At 38.6% G+C, this 23,459-nt stretch overlaps 1 protein-coding gene across 1 annotated transcript in view; it reads left to right on the forward strand.

The window, feature by feature from the left end:
- Positions 1-23,459, forward strand: part of PTPN13 (protein tyrosine phosphatase non-receptor type 13) — a 122,730-nt gene that overhangs the window by 44,711 nt on the left and 54,560 nt on the right. The window contains exons 5-7 of the mRNA XM_061479965.1: positions 915-1,100; positions 3,829-3,922; positions 16,337-16,897. Coding sequence (XP_061335949.1) covers positions 915-1,100; positions 3,829-3,922; positions 16,337-16,897 — 841 coding nt within the window. The remainder of the gene's footprint in view (positions 1-914; positions 1,101-3,828; positions 3,923-16,336; positions 16,898-23,459) is intronic.

A 23,459-nucleotide genomic window follows, 5' to 3' on the forward strand; every position in this document is an offset into this window, starting at 1 on the left:
TACAAGAGTGAGTTTTACGAATAGTTAAAAGTGTTAAACAGAGAGATGGGAAAAGCCTGTGTTAATTGAACAAGGGTCATCCAGAACCCTCTTCTTTATTTATTTATTTTTTTTAATAGTACAGTTTAAGAGTACTAATGCAGGGAATATTGGCAGATTGTAGTGAAGTGCTCTGTGATGCAAAAAAGCACAACAATGCTTGAACTTTGTGGGTAACCACCCGCTTCGGGAGAGTTGCGGATCAGAAAGTTCAAGTCCCAAGTGCCTGCGGCATCTGGGAACAAGTGTTATTGCTTGTTATTGCTCATTATTGCATACCCTGAGGAGTGATATTCCACATACAGTGTGCTGGATTAGCTAAATGGGTGGAGGAAAATTAATTCTAGATGATTCTTAACTGTATGGGTGTTGTCATGCAACTGTGAAGCTTTGCTTCCTAAACGAGTGGCTTTGCTGGTTTATTCCTTATGTTTTTGGTTGGTACTGTTTGATGATTTCACTGCACTTTGGAAATGCTAACACAGCTGCTGCAAAATATTAGTGAGGTGAGGAACTGTAGAAAATGAGCAGAGACAGTTACAAAATTGAAGAATGTTCAAAAACAGCAGAGAAAATTTCCTCTGAACCTTCCTGCTAGTCATTAAGTCCTTAAGAAAGGGAACTTACAGATCAGGCAGCTGGTTTTAGCCAGTTTGTTGTAGAGTAGGAATCTAATCTACATGATGAATGCCTATCCTGATCTACAACTGCCATTTTTTCACCACCTAGATAGTGACTTTCAAACTGGTATTCAGATAACATGGACAGTAAGTCTCATAGTTATTTACTATGCTGAATGTCTTTTGTCTGTGTGTATACGACAAGTCACTGATAAAACTGATTCTCCTATCTCTCCTGTGTTCGTTTGTCACTAGCCTATCAAACTTGGAGATCATCTCAACAGCATACTCCTCGGGATGTGTGAAGATGTCATTTATGCCCGTGTATCTGTACGAACTGTTCTGGATGCTTGCAGCGCCCACATAAGGAACAGTAACTGTGCCCCTTCTTTTTCATACGTGAAACAGTTGGTCAGACTGGTTCTGGGAAGCCTGTCTGGGGTAAGTCTCTGTCAGCATTTGAAGAATAATAGAGATGAGCAGGAAGAGAGCAAAGCTGCTAATTCAGAGTCACTCTGCAGTCATTCTTCCTCTTGTTTTGTGATGTTGCAATTTTGATAAGGGCGAGTGTTGAAATGAGAGAATTCCTTTTCTCCCCCTGTAAAAGTTTGCGCACTTGACAGTTCCTCCTGGGATATGTGTTCATGACTGCTGTTTCTGAGGAAGGTAATTTTGTGAACTGTTTGTCTCATTGAAAGTAAAGTAGGGAAAAATGGGAGAACAAAAACCATGGTGAACTCTGGGGCAAGCCTTAGAATTGTTGCTACTTGAAATGCTTCAGAAATGATTGCTGTGAATTTTATTTTTTAAAGCTATGCTTGACTTTCGGAGAGTTGTTTATTAACCGGAAGGGGTACATTTTAGGCAACATGCCAGTTGTCTTGCAGTTCTGCTAAGCTTTTGGATATAATTGTGGAGGATGTTATTGTCTAATGATGACAAATGCATTAAACTGTTTTCAGAAGTAAAAGGAACTACATAAACTCATGTTGCAAAGTTACTATTCCTGACAGGCAACCTCTCCCTTCACCTAAACCATTACAACATAACTTCAGAATAGTTAAATAATTTTAAGGCTCTGAGTAGAAAGGAAGGCCATCAGTTGTTGATACTGTTAGACTGTTCTGTGGCCAGTACTTGCTTTCTTTCTGTTCTGTTTATAATTAGAAGAATTGGTGAGCTGTTTATTACTGCTGGAATGATATTCCATGGTGGTCCTGAATTTTATCTGGCTTTATATCATTGAAACTCCTTTTTTTATCTCATAGGGGATATGCCAACATAAAAATTGGTGACTAGAGAGACAGCACTGTAATTGCAAGAAAAATGTTTGACTTTCTAATGCTTCCTTGTAAAAAGAAAAAAATACATTCTTATGATCTAATTGTTAGATAGTTTTTCATAAATCTGGTTTGGAAACACTTGCCTGAGAGGAGAGTTCCCTGCATTTGTCTAGTATTTGGCAGCAGCTGATTATGACAGGCCTCCAGAAATAATGCTGAGCCTGAGCTCCACAAAGCATTGTCTAGTCTGTGAGGTTATGTCTGTCAGTCCAGTGCTCCTCTCTGTAATATCTAAAGTCCTGTGTAGTTGCCAAGAAAAGCAAGTCTGTCATTCAGTGAAATAAAGGCCTACAAGGCCTTAATCAGTGAAGCTATTATAATACGATCCAAACCTTAAACTGGGCCACAAGCTATAGAAAAGGCCACTATGGAGAGCGAGGCATCAGTCTCCAAGTTCCTAAAGGATATTGCTTAGCAAATATTTTGCTTTTTCCTCATCTTGCTCTCGTCAGCAAGCTTTTAGAGGGAGTGTGACGTTAGTGTGACAGAGTAATCTAGACCGACCTGCCAAAGACAGCAATAGTGGTCCCAAATGTCCGTACTAAATCCAGCAACTGCATTCCTGCCTCCTATATGATGCTGATAATGAAGGAGCAGGACTGCTGGCAGTTATCCAGTGCTGAAGTTTTGCTAACCTTATAGGTTTCCTCTACCAGTAACCTTTTAAACCTAATTCATAACATGTTGCTGCATTGGCTTTACAAGAAGACAAGAACAAAACAACCAAATAGAACCAAGAGTTGACAGAATAACGATGACATAGCTGTGCTGCTGTGTTTTCATACGCCTTAGGTAGCCATCCCTGCTGTTTTTAATGTTTAGGGCTCTGTATGTGTGCTGGCATTCTTAAGTTAGTAAGAAAAGCATATAAAATTGAGGTTTTAGAACCAGAGTACAACTTGCTATTCTAAGATCAGCATGCCTCCAGTCTTGTGTGGCCTTATCAAAGGCTAGAGAGATCTTAGCTCTGTAACTGATCAATTGGTGCTCTGTAAAGCACAGCTGAGAGGCCCTGTTTGAATGTTTTCACTTTCCATGTTAATATGCTTTGAAAAGGTCAATATAGCACAAGATCGATTCCATCTGCTTAATGTTAATTGAGTTGCATTGTAACTGTAATGGATAGAAGGCTGCTTGATTTCTCCTTCCCACCTCCCAGCTAAGCCACTGTCCAAATTAAGCCAATTCCCAGCATATCAAAAGATCTCACCAAAGATTCTTTGTTGTAGCAAATAAGCTCTTCTTTGAATGTTTGTACATGTGGAAAAATACTTTTTTTTTTTTTTTTTTTTAGGGAACTAGTGATTAAGAAAATAAAAAGTTAAACGTCTGGGAATAGTTAAGCCTCACACACAAAAGGAATGTGCCTGAGGGGCTAAAGAATAGCCTACTGACAAATGCATGAAGATTTTACATGTGTAATAAATTGTGTGAGATATCAGCCTAAAACTACCAAGTACAAGAGAGTTCTTCCTATTACCCAGAAAGCTCATCTTACCAATCCCAAGCTCCAGTCATGTTGCAACTATGGAACATGGTTTTTGAGTGTTGCTATAGGGGTGGGATGTATTTAAGTTGCACACTTAATTTACACATAGTAGAAAAAGGTAGGCCAAATATGTAGTAAAAATAATGCATGGATTATTTAAATATAGATAATTCTAGGGGGTCTTCTCACTGATGAATGTGGGTTTTATGAAAAAATTTGAACTTCCACTTACAAAACTTACCACTGTTTGGCACTGACTTATATTGTGCGTTTACATAATGGACACTTATTGTTGAGATCTTTCAATATTTGTGTTACTGTTTTTTTTATGTTGCAGGTGGATCAGCTTCCTTGTAACGGAGATAGAAAATTGCAGCCAGACAGGAGCCAGGCTATTCGAGAGAGACTGAGGGGAAAAGGACTTCCTACAGGTAAGTACTTTACTGCAGTAAGGGTTATGGCAATAAATACAGCTCTGTGGAAGACCAAGCTTGGGTTCATTTTTGCAGCCAATGAAACTGAATATAGGAGGACATTCTGAAATTCACAGAACTATGGTGTTTCAGTGTCTAGCTGACTGTTGGTGATGGCGACATGAAATATTTTTTTCAAGAAAAAACATGTCTTTTTCCAGTTCAGTCCTGGTGGTAGGAATAGGTTTTAAAGGCTCTTGGCCAAAAGTTCTGTTTCTGGAGAAAGGGAATCTTTAGCAGAAGCTAGGTCAGCTAAAGGAACAGGAAGCAGCTTTTCTTAGTTCCCTCTTTCTTTTGGACTCTGCTTTCTGTGTGTGGAGAAGCACAGAGTCTCTTTCCCTGCTTCCCAAGCAGACCTGGACCCTTTCTCTGCATGCAAAACTTTTTATCTACCACCTCTTTTTTCCATCACAGTTCTGCTGTGCTTTGGCAGTGAGGTGGATATGGAAACCAGGTAGGGTTGTATGGTTACTTCAGGGAAGTAAGGAAAGGGGGAACTGGAGTGAGGTGGGGAAAGGGAGGTGCAGGGAGGAGGTAGACTGTGGCTGTTGCCACTGTGGAGGAAAAAGGATAGTGATGTAGGCTGACAGCTTATGCATGACTTCATTAGATATCCTTGTTTAAGGTCAGTGGGAGCATCAGCTTTGTGCTAGGCTTCTTGGACAAGAGGATGTGTTCTTCCAAAGACTGGTCTCATATTTCTCTGGAAGAATTAAAGAGCTGGGAAAGAGCATTTTGTAAAGCATCAGCTGGGACCACTTTAAGTAGTTATAATGAAGGCAGTGAGATGTGATAATGAGATGAGGCCATTCTTGCCTAAAAATGTTCATCTGTAAATGGAGTATGGCAGAATACTACATCACCCACAGATACTCAACACCGTAACTGTTAACAACACAGGGTTTTCATCTGCCCCACATTAACTCTTTCTATTTACCACCACTAAACTTGGAACAAAATTGTATTGTTGATGTGCTAAAGTTACTCCTCTGTTTCTCAGTTTTGTGTGAAGCAACGGTGCAGTGAATTGCAGAAACCAAAATTATCTATGGAATTCTTAGTGGCAATACAAACTGCAAATTAGACACAAGTCTGGCAAGGCATTGGTGGTTTTCCTTTATTGAATCTTTTGAGATGTGTCCTAGATTAGGCTACTTTTGATATAAAAACCTTATGTCAGTGGTTGTCAGCACTTCCAGTACAACGCTATGTATTTAGGAACAGTTTCTGGTACAAGCTGTCTCTTCATTTTCTGGCACCACTGCACTCTTCTGACTGCTTTCTCAAGAGGCTTTGTTTTCTTACTGGCTCTTTTTCTTCTTTTTTTCAGAATATTTCTGTAGCAGTAGGAAGATCTGTAGGAATACAGGGTTTTGGACTGAATTGATCTAGTTGACTCTGTTTGTAAAGCATGTAATGCCTTTCTTTTCTCAACCTCCTAAGCTTTCTTAAAATGAATTCTTTCCCTGGTTCTCACCAATTTTATAAGGGCTGTACTAGAACCATATTGTTCTGATCGTTAAATTTTTAGTTTATTCTTTAACTCTATTCCCAATTTTCAGTGCTGTCAGGTTCACAGTTTTTTTACATGCCTTTTTTCTTTTGCCTGTTCCTTGCCTTTTTTTTTTTCCCCCATAACTTTATTTGAGCACATTACCACCTGGCTACATTTCCATACCCTCTTTCCATTATCTGTACTGTTTTTTTATTCCATGATTATAATAAACTGCATGTTTTGGTAATAGTCAGAATATTTGCTGAGTTTTGGAGACTTAAGGTTGTCTTTAAACTCTGGTCTCACTGCATTAGCAATCATCTTGATTATTCTTTTCTTTGGTGTTTCTAGTTTTATTTTCACTAGTACAACTGAACAGGTTTTTGCTGGTTTGTTTTTCATTTTCTTAGAAAATCCTTAAATTCTTTTTTTTAAATGTTTGTGTGGTTTGAGAGGTCTTGTTTGTTCAGTTATTTTCCTAACCCACAATTTTAAGCTTTTAGCAGATAATTCTCCCCACCAAAGTAATGTTTGTCCCCAAAGTCTTAATTATATCTTAACAAAAAAGCTTTTGTTTTAGGTTCTAAATTTTGGAGATGAATGTAGTAGCTCCAGCCAGTATCTCCATGGTTTTCTGGCTCAGTGTAGGGTGAATAACATCCCTGTAATGTCTGAAACTTTCTCTGAGGACTATGTCTTTGACTTAAAGGGCATAGACTAGATGATCTAATTGATGCTTTTCTACTGTATCCTCCAACTTGAAAAAAATGTCATGGCTAGAATATTCTTTCCTCTTATCCTTGTTTTTTTTGAATTGTTTAGTATGCATGACTTTGCTTCTGAGATGGTTCAAAGGTGTTGCTCTTTATTTTGATTTCCATAAAGTTCAGTTAGGATGCAGTTTCTGAATCGAAAGGGTTGTCGAGCTGAATGCTTGTCTTGCTGTTGGTGTGCTTGTTTGCCTAGGATTTCCAAAGTGCCAAGTAGAGCAGGTTCCCTGCAGTGTGTGCACTTGTGAAATCACTGGGTTGGAAAACAATAACCAGTTTTAAGGGTTCTCTGAGACTGGGGAGTCCACTTGACACAGCTGCTGTTGACCAATAAATTCAGCACAAGGTTTTAAGCGACCTCAGGCAAAATCACTTTTCTGAACAGTTTCTCTTTTTAGGGAACATTGTCTGAAGAGATCTAATTAAATATAATATTTACTTAAATAATCTTTGTGAAATAAGTGAACTTGATAACCCCCAGACTATAAAGTTGGCTGAATAGTCCTCATCCTCTAACTGCTGTTTCTCTTAAGTTGATTGCAATTGCATCCATGCAGAGTGTTGCAGATAACATGTGGCACCACAGGTAATGAATGTTTGCCCATCACTGTGCGGTGCAAACAACACTCCAAGCCTGGTCCTGAAGGTACAAATTATTAATGAGATGCTCTTGAATACTTGATTTTTTCCCTATTTTTTTTGTCAAGATGAACTGTCAACAAGCAAAAATATTTTTCAGTTACTGTGTGGGTTTTATGCTACTTTGGTGTTATGCTTCTTCCCCCTATCCCTAGAAGTAGAAAATATTTTTCATGTTTTCTGTTATTTGAGTCTTTATTTTCAGAAAATAAGATAAATTGCAGTCATTTTTTTAATGTTCTGTCTGTCCTGCTTTCACTTAACCTGTCCCAGTTTCTCTGTATCATCTGTGGAACTCTTGTTATTATTCTCCTTTTCCCTAGAGGGTTTGCAACCCCCTTAGCTTCCCCAAAGCCTTTGCCAATTCTACTTCTGTTATTAATCCCATTTCCTGGTGTGTCTTAATGACACCATCTTCTCTATATTTTGATCTTAGATATGTGCCTTGATCTGCACTTCACTGAGACCTCAGGGAATATGGAGTATCTGTAAAATACCAAAACAAAGCAAAACAATCTCCCCCCCCCCCCCCCCCCCCCACTGTAAACCAAACCAGCTCTAGCTGTTTTCAGTTCCACTAGCGTGCTTATGTATACTGAGTTATATATGTGAAAGTTAGTGAGCGTCTGATATTAAAGAGACACAGCTTGCATTTGATTCAGGGCAATTTAATGCTTGGTTATTTCTTTTTCTGTAATGGTATGCTGATTTTCTCGTGCAAATTTTGTCAGTAGCAGCACGCACCGGTTGCACTGGGGACTCAGCTTTTGGATTTCTGGAAAAGTGAGCTGTGGAATGTATTACTACTTTTACCAATTATAATATCATTGATTGAGGAGCCACAAGTAAGAGACCAGATGAAGGTTTAAGAAAAATGCGAAATCTAAAAGTTTAAAAAAAAAAGTTTAGCACAAGGACAGGGGAGTGCAGGCACACATAAGGGACATATTTTATCAGTCATTTTACCAGCATATTTAAGGAACTAAATATAGTGAGTAGAAGTTTTCCCTGGAGAGGGCAGAAGACTTGTTTGAGGTTATATTCTGTTGAATCATTCTGAAAAAGACAATTTTCAGTGAATAGAATAGCTGTCATATGGAGAAAAAACCAGCATAAAGGGAAGGCATTTATTATGAACCTAAGAGTATCAGAATGTTACTATGAGTATCTAACTTAAGATAGCTGATAAATCATGGTAAGTTCATGAATATAGAGATGGTTCAGCAAGGGATGTGCTCCTAGTTGCAGAGTAGCCAACTAATACCTTAGATATTTGTAGCCTTTCAAAAATGCTAAGATTTTTGCTTTAAGTCTTTGAAAATCATTAATGTCAAGATCAGTTTTCCATACTGTGGTCAACAAAATTATAATTGCTGGGACTTTTTTATTGTCTTAGGACAAGCGTTTTGAAATATTTTCCCACTTCACATGTTTAGACTGGATGTTTTGGTCTCCTTACATACCAAGTTTGGATATTCTCAGCTATTCATTTCCATCTTTATGTCTTGAAGATAATTATTAAGTAATAGCTTCATGTTAATATTCTCCCCAATTAAATATATTTTTGCCTCTTTCATGACTCACTTTCTGTGGCCATCTTGGTGAATGAGCTTTATGGCAGGGCTGACTGCAAAAGTAATTTATTCTAAATTAATAATACAGAATGTTTGCTTGTAGTCAAGTCATACTTGGAACGCATTATTTAGGAACTGACTTAGCCAGCAGAAATAGAAGTGGTAAAACCTGGTGTGAGTCATCTGAACCTATGAGTGTTATTTAAGTTTCTTACTCAAAAAACTTCAGACAGTAAGAATCTTTACTTACAGAACTGTTTGTGGAAGTTGCTTGATGAAATTATTTTGGTGTGACGAAAGATTAAGTAACTTTCCAACTCCTCCAAACATAAAGTAAGAATTAATTCACGGTGCTACTCTTTGCCACAAACTATGGCACTCATCCTTCAAAAGAGTGCACAGTCTATTTGAAGCCCAGTTGGAAACTCCGCGACTTGTAGTGCATGGCAGCCTGCTTCCCAGCCTTCTAGTAATCGAAATCCTGCACCTTGTGTGTTTATTTACAAAGTTCCAGCTTATGTTGATGATTTGTGAACACCAAGGACAGTCCTTTGTGGAGATACTCTGTCTTTTGCAGAGATCTAACTAGCACATGTCTTGGCTTTGCTTTTGTACCATGAGGGTCTCTTGATTTTAACTGGACTTGTGCAATATGGTAGACTGTTATAAGTTAGCCTTGTATATTACAGTACTGCAATTGTATCCTGCAAAATTCTGACCTTCGTCCCTGCCAAAAGAATATATGCCACATGAATAAAGGCTTGAAATGAATTTAAGTGATCTTTAAGGTTCGCCTTAACTGTATGTAGCAGGAAATATTTGGAAATAGTTGAACAAAATACTTTGTCAGGTGCAGCAAAAAATGGTATGTGTTGTAAAGTGAATAAAAGGTGCTAGGCTAAGTTAAGTTGCTTTTAATTTTAACAAATTCTAGTGTTTTGTTATTATTCTTCGTAATACCAATTACTAACATAGCTGCCCAGGAAAAACTCTTAAGGCTAAAGGGAATGTACCCTTTTACTTTTGATCCAGGGAAATGATTGTGACTTGTGTTTCAGTTCCTGATCTGGGTGAAAATGAAGGTTTTAATCTATAAAGAAATGGTTTATAATGATGACCTCCATGTGTGAACTGAAACAGTTTACTCATTTTCTTACTAAATCCAAGCACACAGATTTAGCTTATCAAAAAAAAAGTACAGCACAAGCTTAATTCCATTGACTTAAAATTCTCTCATCTGGAAATGTAATTTTTTTTTCTTTCCTCTGTCTCCTCGGTACTAGAAAAAAAGAATTGAGTAGGTGGAGAATAACTTCCAGAGTTCAGCACAACCAAATGGAAGCCAGATGAAGATTTCTTGTCAAAAAAAAAAAAAAAAAAAAGCCTGCTCTTTAATTCCTTTACACTCCAGAAACCATGTCTGTTTTCTTACAGTAGGTATTCCTGTTTGCATCTACCAGTACTGGTGATTGTTGCTGGTAGAGAGCTCTCAAGTGTAGTTGCTATTGCTTTACTGAGCTTCCAGCCTGGTATTATTGGAAGAGGTGGTGCTGAGGACAAACTGAGAACTCTAAACAGAAAACAGGAATGGACACAAAGATCAGTGAGGAAACCAAACCAGAGAAGCCAAATGCTGTCTCTGTGCAGAAAAACAGCTGCATCACTGAGCTTCTCCTGGGGTATGCACAAATCAAGGAAGCGAATACCTGGGTAGCCCTTTGCCTACCTGGTTGAGAAATTTGCCAAAAGAATTGGCCCATAAACCTGAGTAGGAATGAGCAAGGGTGCAGTTGTGTTTTCTGCAGAGGTGCTGAGGAAGAGGTGAAATACTGCATTTACAAAGTGCTACTTGGCAAGGTTCATCACCACTGTTCTGACCAAGATGTCTGGTTTCTGAAGCTGTTTGGGTTTTTTATAGAGGAGCCATGTCAGTCCAAAGCAGAATGCAAATTGTTCCACAGGATTTATAGCTTGGCCATTACTTGAAGTGCTTTCAACAGTCCTTGTGTCCAGTTTGTTTCTTCCTTCACAAAGAAAGCATTGCTTTAGTAATACTTTCGTCTCAAACTTGGATTTTCTCAACAGTTTAATAAAGTTAAAGGAGGAGATGCCAGTCCTAGAAGTCAACCCACAGACCACATCTGGCTTTTCTGTCTTCCCTTTGGCTCTTAGCCTTCCTCAAAGGGATTGCAAACCAATCTCCTCCATCAGCTACCCACTCATATTTGAGAAACTAAGCGCATTGGCTTGAGATAAGGGTTTTTCTTTCTTTCTGTCTCATGCAGAAAGATGGTGTGGGCAATGTTTTTTAAACTCCTGTATAATAATTTCTTTCTTGAGGCCTTCCAGTTTGGCGATGATGGTGTGTGCTTTCATGTGAGTGCAGGCAATCTCTCCCTGAACCCCCAGTCCCTGTTACTCCCTCCCCATGTGTGTGCATGTAAATATGTATATATCCATAGGCTTTACTAAAATGGAGCTGAAAAAAATACTCTGTTTTGCGCAAACAGAAGAAGGGGCAACCCCAAAGACTTTCAAGAAACTTAAACTGAGTTTATTCAGTAAAAACAGATATGTGATGGCACTACATTTTTACCTACGTAATATTTGATTAATTGCCTATATGATCAAGCTGGTACACAAGTAATTGCAGCAGGCTGAATTTAGGTAGGACAGGAAAACAGCGCTCTTGCTCAGAGGAAAATTAGCCAGATTGTTGCCAGTGTGAGTAGAAGATGTTTCTGTTTGTGAATGACACTGGTGTCAAAGAGGGTGTAGTTGCATTCATAGCTGAAGACATGATAGGAAGAAGGAAAGTAGTTCCATGTAGCAAATGTGACATCTGCCAATTGAAGGTGTATGGAAAACTAGATGTTCATTTTAGCACCACAGGGGAATTTCATTGTGAACTCTTGGTGATTAATTGCTATTTTTATTGCATATATTCCCTCACTATGTATTATACTTTGGAATCATGCAATTACTATAATTGCATTTGAATTATTTACAGCAATTACAAATAATTGCACTAATGTAACATCAAGTAGAGGATAAACACCCAAGGGCGATATGTGAAATCAAGAACCCAGATACATGTTCATGAAGAAAAGTTTAGTTCAGCAGAGAAGTAACAGGGGAAGGGGAGAGCATTCCTTTTGAAGTTACTTTCTTACTGTAGTATCTTAATTGCTAATGGCTTATTCTGTGACCATCACTGACGAGTAGGGAAGGATTCTCTTTCCTCTTATACTCTCTTGGGTAACTGAAGGATGGAGTAACTTTGGTCTCAGGTTAGACACTCAATGTCTTTAGTGGAGCCAAGGTATTTCAGATAGCTTTCCAGAGTTTCCATTACAAATACAAGCCATTGTTTTTCAAACGACAGTCACAACATGAGTCTTTCCATCCATATTAATTTAAAGATACAGAAGTTCCGTTATCCAGTCAGGTTCCTTTTGATCATTAGTTGGATCTTTATTCTTCATACGTAATTTTTTTACTGGTAGTTCTTCCCTTCATTTTCCCACACATTTTATCATAAAAGCTGGGGGGGAAAAGGCTGATGGGTAAACTATATATTGGTTTAATGGATTTGCACTTGTGTATGCCATTCAACTAAAAATACATGTATTAAAGAAGGGCATATCATTCCAGTCTCCTTTATTCTGGAGGTATACCCTCACCTGAAAGCTAGACATATGAACCTTGTGCTGAAAGAGACTTACTGCCATCATTTAAGATCATTGATCTAAGTAATGCTGAGGCAGTACATTGAGAAAGTTTGAGAGGGGAGAACAAACCAAAAAAACTTCAGCAGTTGATTTTGTGACTTACAAAGTTTATAATAGTATTTTTAAAAGTAAGGAGGGATTACTTAAGTTATTAAAAATAGTAAGTAACAGACTTAAATTATTAAAAATAAAAGAATTGGCCTGTACTGATCTAATCCCATTTTTTCACTGGTATCTGTTATTGAGTTGCTTCTGAAAAGCCTTGCCCTTGATCATTGACCTCTGTTCCCTGGTGCCAAGAGCAGCATGCATTCTTGGCTGGTATGAAGTATGGATTTGAAAGTTGTGTATTGCTGCTTTGTTTCAGTTTGTCTTCCGAGGATGCCCAACTTGAGCAGACTGTGCACCTCTTGCCCCCTAGTCTCTTCGATAACTTCTCTGAGGATGATTCTTAAGCAGCTCATGTTGACACTGTGAGCCAGTTTGGGGAGGGCTTGTTAAAATGACACTGTGTAAAGAAGAGTGGGTTTTGCAATGGTGGGAGAAGTTCCAAGGCTGGTGAAAAGCAGAATTCCGAATGGGGAGAGTAATAAAGGAAAGATGAAAGATGTCCAAAAGGATTTTGCATTCTCAAGATTGAATACTAAGACCAGGTGTAGATTCCTTTGGTACTGTGCTAAAAATTCATGCTGGCTGCATAAGTCAGTGTGGATATGAGTTACGCCTGTAGACGTCTCCATTCAGCAGACTGGAAGAGCCATGTGAAAGTGCAGTGCCTCCTGCACTGCTTCCTAATGGGACAGCTCATCTCCTGTCGTTAGCTGAATGGGTGTCAAAGCTGTAGCAATGAGTATTTTCCTACTCACTGCTTATGAGAGAGTGTTCATAGCATTGACTTTTCTTCATGAAGAAAGCCCCAGGTGGGTGGATCACTTGGGGAACAGAAAACATTTCTTACATGCTGAGGCAAGGAGCTTATGTCTTCTGAGCCTCTTTATGAACTGGAAGCAGCTTCTATTTATTACATCTAGTCTGAATGCTGCAAGTTCATAGAAACTGCAGCTTTGGTGAGGAGGATGCTCCTTCTCCTCTGGCATTGTCTTTCATTGGCAGCTGGGCTCTTTCACTGCAGCTCTCACCAGCATGCCACAGATACATTTATGTCTCTGGGTGTGCTTAGGGTGAGGATTACCCACTGGTACTTAAAGTACGTTGTGGCTTTTTTCACTGGATATGATCCTGAAACAAGGTAACATTTCAACAATGCACAGACATTCAAATGATCTTTGAAGCAGGAATGTTCTTCTGAATCTTGACCAAGTATATATATATATATGTGTATATATATATATAGCAAGTAATCCTGAATTTGTAGCCTGCTACATTTGTAGTATTTTTTTTTCTTTTTAAAAATATGTGAAAAGAATGTGTAAAGGAGGTTGTCCTGGTGTTTTTTCTCTGCCTGAAATTATCTTTGAACTCTCATTATTAGGGAGGATTCTCAGAGCTGCTTTGGATTAGCATTTTTGTGACCATTTTAAGTACTGCAGTATTTTGGTTTTTATCTCTTGCAAAAGACTGGGTTAAAATCCTATTTAGGAATGCCTGTCCTTGATGTGCACGTGTGTGAATGTCAGTTACGTGTTTGCAGAATGGATATCATCCCACTGCTTTAGGTAGACACTGGGAATTTCACAGTGAATGGCTATTTTAAAAAGGCTTTTTTGTGTGAGTGAATATTATACGTAATTCAATGGCCTTATGAGGGATGTACGGACTAAGAACAAGATAATAACATAAGATTTACCTGACCACAAAGATAATTATGTTTGCTTGAGTTTAGGATTAAAGCCATATTTGTAAAATATGAAATGATGTGTCAGGTCCTTTCTGAAGATTAGTTCATTCTCATTAGCGAAGTGTTTAATTTTACTCTCTGTCATGGTTTAAAAGCAGACAGAGGGCTCGTTCACTCACTCCCCCCCTTCTTGCCCTCCCCCTACTCCTGGAGAGACGGAGAGGAGAATCGAAACGAATGCAACTCCCACGGGTTGAGATAAGAACAGTTTAGTAACTAAGGTATAACACAGATCACTACTGCTACCACCAATAATAATAATGATAAAAGAAACAAAGAGGAAAGAGAATACAACACCTCACCACCAGCCGGCTGATAACTTGCCCCCCCCAACCCAACCAAGCACCGACTGATACCTCCTCCAACCCTGCAGACTCCCTGCCCTTCTGGATCACTCCCAGTTACATCCTGGGCATGACGTGCTGTGGTATGGAATACCTCTTTGTCTAGCTTGGGTCAGGTGTCCTGTCTCTGCTTCCTCCTGGCTTGCCTTCCTCCCTGGCAGAGCATGAGGCTCACGAAGTCCTTGGCCAAACCAAAACATCATTGCTATCAGCTTTGTTCCCAAGTCAAAAGTCAAAACACAGCGCTGCACCAGCTACCAAGAAGGAGAAAAACGACTGCTACTGTTGAACCCAGGACACTCTCTTGGCTGGAACATGTGGAAACTGTGTAATTTCTTACAAGACACTTTTTAGACATTCTAAACCCTAACATTTTATGATCATATCTTTGTATGTTGTACAGTTATGAGCGTGCTTAGTGTTCTGTAAAACTCAATTTGAAAGGGTAATAGAGTGTAGATAAATATCATCCAGAGCCTACTGTGCAAGTGAGGTGGTTGATTTCAGTCAGCTTTGGAAGAGTAGCAGGCAGCATTATAGAGCCGTCTTTAAGAGTAGTAGATACAATGCAGTAATTTACTTAAAGCTTACAACTGCTTTCTTTTGTGAGGATGTCTTCAAGCCTGCTGCTTCTTAAAGACATACATGGTAATATCACAGTAGAGAGGAAGCTAGCTCTAAGAAAAGCATCACATGCCATGCTGGTGCCCCTGGGGTGAGCAGACATTGCTTAGGCAACCCATCATGGAATATTTTCAGTTGGGTTTTCTTATCAGGAGTGTAATTTTGAGGTCAGGATTGCCATATTAATGCAGTAGATTGAAAAGGTTAGACTTCATAGTAATTTTTGCAATGTACATGCTCAGGTGGAGTTATGAGTAATTAACTGCCTGTGTAATACCTACAGTAGACTTTGGATTTTCACAACTTTAATAATGCAGAAGCATTAAAAACTTTTGCTAACAGAAAGTAAGTAGCAGCCGGGTATTCTTTGATACTAGTTGTTCTCTGGGATGTTCCTCTTACGATGGTTGTAATCCTTTGATCTTAAGAACATGAAAGGTAAACTCATAGGTCATCTGTTAATAATAAGTTTGATTGTACTTACTGATGTTTGTAATTAGTTTTGTAAAATTGGGCTAATACTTTTGAGACACATATGCTCATCAAAACTTCTTGTCAAGATATTCTACAGAGAGCACATATTTCTTTATATTATTCCGCCTCTGATTAGTTTCTTTTATTTTGGAAATAATTTCACAGTAAAGGATTGGGAGAAGAGAGAGTGTTCATTAGTATTGACCAATCTATTTATTAATGAAACATGAAGTGTACAGGCTTGTAGAATCACTTTCGTCTTAGAAGCTTTGCTGGGTTTTGTTGTTTTCAGAGTATTCTTTATCTGGAGAGACTGTCATCACTAAAAAATAGTTATTAAAGAAAGATCCAAGATTTTTAGAATTCCTAACTATACAGTCATTCTTCTCTTACTACTGACATACTGCAGGGCATCTGTAAATCCGTAGAACAAACCTAGACTTGTCATTAAAAATTGTAGGTGGTGTCTTTGGGTGTGAGATGTGAGAGGAATGGCCAATTTCAGATTAATCATTAAACAGTACTTCTGGTGATAGTCCAGACTATTTTAAAAATAAAACTAATGAGAAAACAACTTTTAGTATCTATGTGAATATAATTTTTATGTAAATGCTGAATTATAGTAAGCCATAATTTCATTTGAGCACTTCACAAATAAAAGAAAGAAAATGCCTGTTAGCTATGAGGTAGTTTTTCTGTCTTTGTTGACTGAGGCAGCCCTTTAAATAGCCATCTCTATATTTTGCATGGCAAAATCAAGGCCAAAATATGTGCTCAATATAAACTTTAACAGGAAGTAACTTGTGTTGCACGCTTGTGTATTAAGTACAAAATTACATATATGAAATGTCTCCTTATTCCAGGAAAAACATTGGTGGTTGATGCAGCTGAAGGACACAAAACTCACTTCTCTCAACAGACCACGCTTAACAAAGGACTTAGCAAATCTATGGGATTTCTGTCTATTAGAGGAACCCAAGGCGAGGATGAGTTTTTCCAGGGCATTTCCACAGATTACAGCTCAGGGCAGGAAGATGTTTTCTGTCCTCATAGATGTAAAACCAGTGAGTTTGAAAAAAAAGGTCACTTTCATACAGATGTCACTCCCAAGCGGAAAGTATGGGCTTCCTCCACTGACTTGCTTTGCACAACTGACAAAGCAGCCGAGAAGAACCATGCTGGAGGCTCTCATGGGCACAGCTATCAATGTGAAGCATTTACAGTACGGACTTCTACTACCAGAAACAAGGAAGCAAGATACTCTGATGGGAGCATAGCACTGGATGTCTTCGGACAACAGAAAATGGACCAAATGCGCCATGTGCCTGAGACATCAACTTCTGCAGCAATATCAAGTGCCTTTGACAGGATAAGGGAGAGACAGAAGAAGTTGCAGCTTCTGAGAGAAGCTATGAATGTAGAAGGTCAGTGAAGCTTTTTGATTTTCTGAATATTCCTGTCATTAAACAAAGATTTCTCTTTATGATAAATCTGAGTTCTCATGTAGCAGCTCTTGAAACGACCAAGATTGTTGCTTCATCTTCTTTTTTTTTTGGTGAAGTGAAAGCATTAGAACATCTGTTGCCAAGGAGGATAAATGTGCTTGTCCTAATTGCTTTGCTAGTGAAAGTAGTTGATTTCTCTAAATCAGGCAGTATCAAGTTCATCAATTAAAATTAGAAAAAGAAAAAAAAGTTGGTAACAGCTAATTGTCAAGTAATTTTCCTTGAAGGAAGCCACTCATCTTCAGACATTAGAAATGGATTTATACCCCAGAGGAAAGGGAGAATTCAATCTCCAGATCACTCAGATTTTGCACTGTATACCTCTGGACTTAAGCCCTTAAATACAATTTTTTTTTTGACTCATGTTAATATCTTTACCTCAGTGGGAATACTTGACAACAAGTTAAATAAAAGAATGCGTGGCGGGAGGAGTCTTTGTTCTGTGGAGACTTTTAAAATGGTCTTAAGGAGAACCCTATAAGGGAAAGTGCATACTTACTTGCTTTGCAAATGTGATTTTCAGGGATTATAAATTTGTGAGAGTTGGGAAGAAATTGAGGGCAGAGTTGGATCCTGCTTATGATGGCCAGAATGCATAACTTGGTCATCTGAGGTATATGTGTTAGGAGAGGTGTATGAACAAAGCTAGCTCAGTCATTTGTTCAGGTGCATTCAAAATCCACACAGTTGAAAAGTTATGGCTGCCTGTCTGGTTTGTAACACAGGTAACTGGGGAGAGTGGGGGGGGGAATCAAATCACTTTTCCCTTCTTTTCCTGCACTGTGGTGTAAACATCTAATTATTAGGGAGAGATGATGAAGCCTTTTGTCAAAGTTGAATTTCTGAAAATGCCTGTTCATTCCGCTAGTGGCCATCTCAGAAGACGCTTATAATTGCAGTTAGCATGGGAAGCAAATTCTTTCTCTCCTGTGCAGGAAGGCCTTGTGTTTCAGAAAGGAGTGTTATTGAAATACCATAGGCAGTTCAAAAAGCTACTGTGATTTCTGTACAAGTTGTACAGACAACAGCTGAAGGGGTTTTTGTGCTATCAAATTAGCATCTTCCTATGAGGGTTATGTTATAATGGGATGGAATGAACGTAGCTGTGGAGATACCATCGTTTATCTCAATAGACATTTACCATCTATCATTATCCACTGAGATGTCTGATGAGGTACAGGGAAGGTTGGTTGGTTTTTGGTTTAAGAGTCTGAAATTGAAGGGGACCAGGTCAAGTACTCGAGTCAGCTAGGATCTCTCGAGATAGGTAGCTGACAAAGTTTAGGAGGAGGCCACTCCCTGCACTAGGGAAGCTCAATAGCCTTGTTGTTCAGGAGTGCAGCTTTGTGCAGGTTTGTGTTGCACAACAGCAAAACCAAAAGCTTGATCAAAACCCAATGATGAAGCAAGAGCTTATCACTCTTATTATTGGGAGACGGCTGAAAATGTAATGTGTCTGTGCCTTGCAAACTCAGATAGTTCAGATATGTGAAACTACTTAATTCGTAAAGGGAATGGGTGAAAGTGTAGTCAAAGTAAACCTGGAACTGGAGGTTAATAGTCACAGGAGGTGAGTGACAAATCTCTATAGGGAAAATTGAGGCAATAGCTAATGACTCAGTGCCCATCCTACTGAATTTGGAGTCATTACGTGCTAGAAAAAAAATGAAGATACTTTCTCAACAGATAGGTAGGTTGCAGTGCTCTTGCTTCTCAGTTTTCTGCTCTCAACAGAGAAAGGAGGTATGTGTCACTCTTGAATTGAGGTTAGGAGTATGTGTTCTGTTGTTTTATTTTAGGCGCTTTTTTGTTGTTGTTTAAATGTTTTGGCCCAGAAACTACTTATAAATGTGACTTTTTAATGAGAAGCAGTTTAAAGGAGTATTTTAGCATGATGAATGGGTAGATGCGGCACTTAGGTATATTGTTTAGTGGTGGTCTTGGCAGTGCCGGGTTGATAGTTGGACTCAATGATCTTAAAGGCCTTTTCCAACCTAAGTAACTCTATGATTCTATGATTCTAATACTTTTTCAGTTAGGAGTTAGTTGCTGTTGTGTTTTACAGGGCTTGAGAAGCCTGACTGAAAGTATTCTATTTCACCTCAGTGAGCAGATTCACAAAAGCCTTAATACATAAAGTCTGCCAGACCTTTCCCTTTTTCTTTTCCTGTTTTGTTCCATATCTTTTACTATTCTTTATCTCACATCTTGTTTACAACAGACAAGTCCTGTGAGATCTTTCATAAAAAGAGTGTATTGCTTGTGAAATACACAAAAAATGAAAAATACCGTCCAAGCTTTTTGTGCTTTATTATTGTGTGTAATTTTCAAGCACTTGGTGGGTATTTCCAAATGTCAAGTGTTATCAAGTGTGTATGGAATTGCTCTTCTGATGTAAACCCAGCCTAGCTGACAGAGATGAACTATGTGGAAAGCTGAGGTAAAATGTCATCTATCTTGAGAAAGGTGGCATTTGTTTGGGCAGCACGTGACGGAAGGTTGTCTTACTGCCTATAGCTGGTAGTCACATAGCGGATAGGCAGGCAACAACTAGAAAGGGAGTGCAAAGAAGTCCACACGGAATGTCAGCAACTATTGCTCTTTCACTGTGTGGGGGACACCATGACCTCAAAGGAGAGGTATTGAAAGGAAAAACAGAAAAAGAGCATTTTTTTGAAAGCTTGTGTAGTCAAGATAAGGAATATTTTCAATTTGGTTGAGTCTAGGTCTAGGTTACAGTTAAGTCTACGTAAATTATAGTAAGCCTCTGCTTTTGACTATTTTTCAGTTTTTTAATTGTGAAGTGGTATTGGACTCTCTGTGGGTAAAACTTCCCTCCTCAAACTACAAAGGAACTTAAGTGACATGTGGCTTATTTCTTCTGTAACTTATTTTGGGTTAAACTGGCAAACTTTTTTGTTATTCATAAAACCTTAAGGAGTTGACTGTCTTGGAAAAAGAAAATGTTGTCATGACAGGCTCTACTCTGCCAGGCTTTCACTCAGAACACATTTTTATCATCCAAATTTTAAAGTCATGAAAAGTAGAGTTTATAGTGGAAGGAATGACAGAGCTTTAATTGTAGCTGTGCTGTAATAGAGTAGTTTGTAGTGAGCTGCAGATCTGAACTGCACTATAATCTACAGTTGGAACATCTCAGATTTAGCCTCACAAGCCTTCCAGAGGCAATGTCATTGCAAGTGTCTTGCTCATTTATATGTTTTCTCTTGTACAGTTTCAGGGTTGAGGTTGTTTATCTCCTGTATACTAAAGATGATTGTTTATGATTAGGTGCTGCTTAGCCAGATGGGAGAAGGGTGAAGGGAAAGAGACTGCTTTTTCACTTCAGGTGTAGCCAATTCTGAATACTGAGAACAGACTTGAAAAATATGTGTTAATCTTGCCAAGAGATGGGAGAGTAGGTTCTGTATCTCTGCTGTTATTGTTAGTTCTTGGTTTTGTTATGTCAGTTTTGTGAGCTAAGGCAGAATTATTTAGAGTTGTGAAGTTGTTAGGTGTTAAACCCAAGCAGTTTGTACCAGGAGAGCAGATTTTGGTTTTGTTGTTGTTTTGCAGCTTGGAAATTGCTGCTTGGCACCAACTGATAGTGTCCAGTTTCAGGGAGAAAATAATATTCTAGCTTTTACATTTTGCAAGCCTGCATTGCCACTCAGGAACATGAAAGAGTATCTGTTCTCCCTTGCTCCCAGCTTGCTTTGCCTTCTCACCCACAAAACTGATTGTATCTTCTGATAGTTATGAGGTATAAACATACTTTAGCTTTCATATCCAAGGCCAACTTCAAATGGCCCTGTAGTAAGGCACAAGGGTGAGAGATGGTAGCCTTGTATGTATCTCTCCCTTCTATTTGCTTAGGAAGATTTTGCCGTCCTTGTTTTGAGCGTGTGCATAATTTAAAGTGAGTTGGTTTATGTGTTACTTGAGTGAATGTGCATCCTTCTTTTTTTTATGTGCAGTTTTGCTTGCAAGGCTGCTGTAAATGAAATGCATGAGGGAGCAAGGTATAAATACTGCCATTGTCCTAGTAGTCTATAGGAGCACAAAACCAGTTAGGAGAGTAGTAATGTAGCTAGCTGTGGGTTAAATAGCAGACAGTGAGGAAAAAGAGAGGAGGATACCAGAAAGGCTGATCTTGTTGAAGCTTTGGAATGCTGAATCCAGGGGTGGGGGAATGGGGCTGGTTTGGGAATATTCTCAAGCCTTTGTTAAATGTTTTTGCAGTTGGGAACCATGTGAATCCCAGAGCCTCAAACTGGGCTTGTCTTTCTCTCTTCTTACCTTTGATTTTTTTTTCAGCAGAAAACCCAGATGATTGAGTACTTGTTTTGGTATTCTGTGTTTCTAGAGATGGGTTTCTACCTCCTAAGTCTTCTATGCCTGTCTCATAAAACAATGTTTTCTTTAGCTACCCTGAAGACCCATCTGGACTCTGTTTATAAAACTTCCATGCAACTGCGTGCGTTTTAGGTGGGGTGTTATGGTTAGCGGTACTCTAAATGTCTGGATTTTAAAAGCTCTCTTAGTCTGAAGCTTCTGTTTCGAATAAGTGAAAATTTCTGCAGGTAATCAGGCAGCTGTTGGTAGTAAATTTATCCCAACAAATCAAGCCCCAGAGATTTTAATTTGGGATTTTTCTATAGACGTGCATTAAATGGGAGGTTGGATTTAGGGCAAAAGATGAATAGCTGAGTCACAAACTTATGTCTGTGAAGTCAGTGAATTGTGCATATATTTTTTCCTCCTGAATCATGTGTGCTCAGTTCATGTGTAGGCTAAGAAGAGGAAATGCGAGTCATCTACAGTAGTGTATCTGTTTGTATGTGAAAGCAAATTAAGACTCAGTTTACACATGTCTTAGGATCATTGTGCTGCAGTATGATTTAAATTCACTGATGGCAAAATAGATTCTCATGTAGTTGGTATGTCCGGTATGTTCAGTTAGAACAATGTTCAGAAGTTGTATTAATGAAGCTGAAGGGTAGAATAATGAACTAATACTATTTTAGGTAGAAAACTTTCAGTTAATTTTACTGAGACTACAGAAGTTGGCTTTTCAAGGAAAAAGAAAGAAATGTTTGTGGGATTTTTGTAAAACAAAAGTACTCTGACATCAGCCACTATTATTTTGTTCTGAATTACATAGTTTAACATGAGGTAGTAAAACAGCTCTTACAATCCCATAATTGCCCAGCAAAGTGGTATCTGCTTTATTAAGCTTTCAGCAGCTCACACATTTTAGTATTACCAATTTTTAGTCAACATATTACATTAGGAGTTGGTCAAAACATTTAAATTAAAACAAACAACTAACTTTATTAGCCATACTTGCAGACTTTATCTGTGTCCATTTATGCACATTATCCTTGATGGCATAGTCCAGGAAAGAAGTGTGTCTAAGTACAACCCACTGAGTTCTTACTAGACCCTGGAGTTATTTTTAATGTTGCTGTTTTCCTTTCCAACCTAGCCCTGTAGGTGTGTGTTATCTGGAATTTTAGAAAGCTCTGTTTCTTCCTGTCACTCCGATCCTGCTGGACCCTTTGCATCAGATGTCTATTAGGATTTCTGGGGAGTCCCCTGGAGGGGTGGTGACTCAGGCTGCATGTACCATACAGATTTTTCACTTAGAATATGGGTAGTGGAAATCATGCAAGTTAAAATGAACCTGCCACCTTGGAAAACTGAATGGGTTTGCTTCCTTATGCACTTGTTGGATATGAATCTGTACCAGAGATTTATTCTGGATCTCTGCATTCTTCCTGTTAAACCTTTGCGGCCTTGCATAAAATAGTTTGAGTTTTCTCATAAGAAACGAGGAAAAATAAAACTAAATATGACTCTAACCTATTGGTTTAACACTTGTGAGAGCAGCAAGTCCCAGACTCACCTAAAGGGCAGTTAATGTGTTTTAAGTGGTATTACATTAACACTCTTGCAAAATACAGATGCCCACCAATAAACTTCAAAGAGCAAACAAGAGCTCCCTCTCTGTCCTGAAACTGTCTAATGCTGCCATCTTCTCTGTCCTTTTCCTTCTCTGTCCAGCCAGAAATAATTCTACCATAATGTGTATTTGAAAAGCTGTGTATCTAATGCGAGTCATGTGTTCAGGGTAATGAAATTCCAAGCTAAATGTGGTTCTCTGATTTCTGTTGAAGTTGGCTGAGAAGAGGCTTTCTGTAAATTACTTGTCTGGGCTTGCATGTCTTGCCTTGCGTAAATAGTGTGGTTTGTTATTTTATGCTGCATTAAGTGCCTGTAAGGTTGTGCTATGCTGGCTTTGATAGGGAATTTGAAAACTAGCAGTGCAGCACAGAGATTCTTTAAGTTGTAATGCTTTATTCATTTCTGCATTGTGGTGCTACCCTCAACTTATTAGTGCAAGTTTTATGTATTCTTTCTAGTTATGGACTCTTACAACATGCTTAAACTCAGGTTTGTTTTTCTGCTAAGGCATGAA

This window comes from Pezoporus flaviventris, unplaced genomic scaffold, assembly GCF_033815535.1.
Source record: "Pezoporus flaviventris isolate CSIRO_AGI_PZ_B2104156 unplaced genomic scaffold, CSIRO_AGI_Pfla_v1 ptg000002l, whole genome shotgun sequence".
Classification (NCBI taxonomy): Eukaryota; Metazoa; Chordata; class Aves; order Psittaciformes; family Psittacidae; genus Pezoporus; species Pezoporus flaviventris.